The sequence below is a fragment of the Verticillium alfalfae genome, genomic scaffold (assembly GCF_000150825.1).
Source record: "Verticillium alfalfae VaMs.102 supercont1.15 genomic scaffold, whole genome shotgun sequence".
Taxonomy (NCBI): domain Eukaryota; kingdom Fungi; phylum Ascomycota; class Sordariomycetes; order Glomerellales; family Plectosphaerellaceae; genus Verticillium; species Verticillium alfalfae.
This window is the reverse complement of record NW_003315024.1, coordinates 170115-173281: the sequence shown is the minus strand read 5'-3', so window position 1 is coordinate 173281 and position 3167 is coordinate 170115. Positions and strand designations below refer to the sequence as shown.

General features: G+C 56.2%; 1 protein-coding gene across 1 annotated transcript; it reads right to left on the bottom strand.

Annotated features, from left to right (window-relative positions):
- Positions 1 to 1892: 1892 nt before the first annotated feature.
- On the bottom strand, positions 1893 to 3161 carry VDBG_09378 (hypothetical protein; the record flags this gene model as incomplete). The annotated part of the gene is made up of 2 exons (XM_003000137.1): positions 1893 to 2454; positions 2617 to 3161. The coding sequence occupies 2 exons, from the start codon at positions 3159 to 3161 to the stop codon at positions 1893 to 1895; spliced, it is 1107 nt and encodes a 368-aa protein (XP_003000183.1).
- Positions 3162 to 3167: the final 6 nt, after the last annotated feature.

Below are 3167 nucleotides of genomic sequence, written 5' to 3'. Positions count from 1 at the left end.
GAAGCGGCATGCTGCCGTGCAGTGGCTAGTGCACGATGTCTTGCGTGCCACGGGCGGCGCACAGGGCGATAGTTGCGGAAGTTATAGGTGTTGGTCTGGGGTCCTGTGCAATCGCCGGGTGACGGATGAGAAGCAGCAGTCTTGGGAGGGGAATGAAGAAAAGAAGGGATGCCAGGTCAGATCGGCCGGGCGACGCGGACAGGTTTGGCTGACAAGGCAAGCCGATTGCTTTTGCTAGGTACATGAACGAGACAAATGGAAGCGCAAGACCCTTCCAAGGAAGAAGGCTCGCTGGTGGGTTGACTTGCATGAGATTGCGTCCCTCACAGTCTGGTCAGCTTCATTGCGCCTGCCCTCGAGGCTGCTGCTACCCTCCAGCTCCTGTTGCTCCTGCTCCGGCTCTGCCTCAGTTCTGCGTCGTCATGTCGTCGTCGCCGGGGCACCAGCCAATAGGCAGCGACAACCGAGCTTGGGCGTAAACATTGGACTTATGGTGGGGACCTGCCCCCCGAAAGTGCCCCTCCATGACAGGCACAGGGGTCGTTCCACGGCGAATCAGGCGCTGGAGGTCCACCAGGTGGGCCAACAATGCCTTGATCTTCGGTGCATCTGGAGGGCCCGACCCAATCGGCCGTGACTTTATCTTCTTCTTTGTCTGGCGTGGACACGAGGCAATGGACCAGTAACAGCCATCACAGCAAAAACAGAAATGATGAGAGATCAATACTGATGTTGTCTTGCTCGTCCAAGTTCACCATCTCTCGACTCTGTGCCATCACCAACATGGGCGTATCGCTTTATTGCGCTACATTCGATCCGACGCGCCAGCAGCATGCCAGCAGACACCAACACCCAGTCAACCAGTTCTGCTAATCATCTTGAACGCACAGCTGCCGTTGGATGGCAGTGTCAGCAATCTTGAATCGCGCGTGCCTTCGAAATCGGTTTACGAGGTCCGAGTCATCAGGACCCGTCGGGTCTGACATGCTGCATGCTTTCGCAACTGTGTCAAGGCAGGGAAGAATACCACACGACCGCTACGAGACAAAGCTGGCTCGCCTAAACCATGGGCTGACGTGGTCTCCGAAAATCAAGCTTCTAGGCCGTCGGCAACGCCAAAGACCAAGTAGAGGGCGCTGTACCGACCTGGACGTAGCTTCAGCGTCCATGGTAGTATCGCGGTATATAAGCGCACCCAAGGGCAGGCTTCGCTGCGCTGATTAAGTATCGATGACTTGGGTGCCTTGCTCAGAAAATGGCTCTTACTGGTCATCTCGAGTACAATCTTGCTTCTAGCACAATGTTGCTTCTAGCAATGCAAGTTGAATTGTCTGCTCCAATCGCTCGGCACGCCTGTATGGCAATCAGCAGATACCAAGGGGCTGGATCCGTGAAGAAGACTCTTGAAAGTCAAGCATGCGCTTTTCAACGTTGACAACAACTCGACAGATGAGCCAAGTGCACAGCTTCATGGACGTGACACCTCTATAATGACGCAAGGCAACAGAGTCGCCAACGGCGGAGGTGCAGCACACGTTATAGAAGTGCTTGTACTGTATGAGACTTATAACAATTCGTCAGCATCCAGTAGGTTCGCTATATACACAGATCCAAAATGCAACCCATGATCTTCATCGCTCGCCTCAGTCACTCCACAGTGACCGGCTCCGCAGTATTCAGATTTCGCCGTGTGTTCACCTTGACCGAAACTATGGCGCTTCGGTGAACACCACACCTGCTTCACCTTCCGCCCCCCCACCCCCTTCTTCTACCGCACCCCGTGACAGCCCCCAAAAGCCCCTGTGCCCTGTTTTGGTCAGCTCGTCTCGTTACCCGGAACAGAAACTACGAGGCTGATCACACGAGCCCTGAACGTCAAGTCACCACCCATCCTATGCCAGGCCGCATCCCTGGAACTCCCAGACATCGGGACCTGCAGGCGTGATACCAGATCTCGATGCCATCAGATGGGAATTCACAGAACCTGCTGAGCCTCGTGGGGTGCAAAACGGCCATAACGGCCATGGCATTTCCACTTTGCGGAATGACTGCCTTGTCTCACTGAGCCACCCTCTTCCCGGTGGCGAACTCTGAGTAATACCGATTGACGGGCAACAGGGCAACAGGGTGAGCGCCTCTGCCTGGCAGGCAACCGAAGGAGTCACGTTAGGCAGTCGGTCGGCGTCCTCGCCGTAGGCAACGAGGCTGTTCGCACGAGGAGGCAGCCTCGCCATGGCAGAGTCACAAAAGGACACGCAGCAAGAGGTTGTATGATAACTGTGGTTGTGATTTCCAGGATCGCTCTGGCTGGCATGCCAACGCCGTGTATACTGCATGCCGGCACATCTCGCTGTACGTGACACTAGGTGATGATAGACCAATCTCGAGGCATCCATCCTGCCTCCGGGAACCATCGAAGTGGTGTATGCAAATGCTCCCTTAACCTGAACGCCCCTGATGCATCCCGCAAAGTCCATGCAAACTAGTCAAAGAGGAAGATAAAGCCAAAGGAAGAAATGAGACCCCCAACATGCAAAGAAGGAAAATGAGATACCAAGTGAGGCCTTCTTGTACTGTCCGTTCTCCCATTAGATCTCCTCCGCAGGCAGGACAAACCTGACCTTCTTCGTCGGCTTTGCAGCCTGTATATCTACTGGCCGAGTCCGGTCCTTCTTCATCGCCGAAGCGAGCACCTCTCCAGCCTCGATGTCGGCGACCATGGTGCTGCCGAGCTCGCTCATGGCCTCCTCTGTCTCCTCCTCGATCGACCAGACGTCGGGGCTGGGCTCACGCCAGACCTGCTGTGAGCGGCGCCGTGTGGCAAAGCTGGGCTGTCGACCGCGGCCTACTGGCCTCGAGCCACGAGAGCGTCCCCTCGGGGCATCAAGGGGCGACGAGGGAGAGTCCGAGGCTTGGCTTGGCTTGGACCTCTTGCTGTCCATCATGAAGTCTCGCAGGGTAGATGGGAGACCAAAGTGGTGGGGCGCGAAGCGCATGTAGCTCTCCTCTTCGTCGTCTGTGTCGGGTGTGGCCAGATCAGAGAGATCAAGAACCGGTGGGGAGCCCGGCTTGCTGAGGCCTTCGAGGCTGGAAGGGCTGACGCTGCGGACTATGTCATGCGATGAGTGCGGACTCTCAATACCGGCGTCAAAGTCAAACATGTCGAT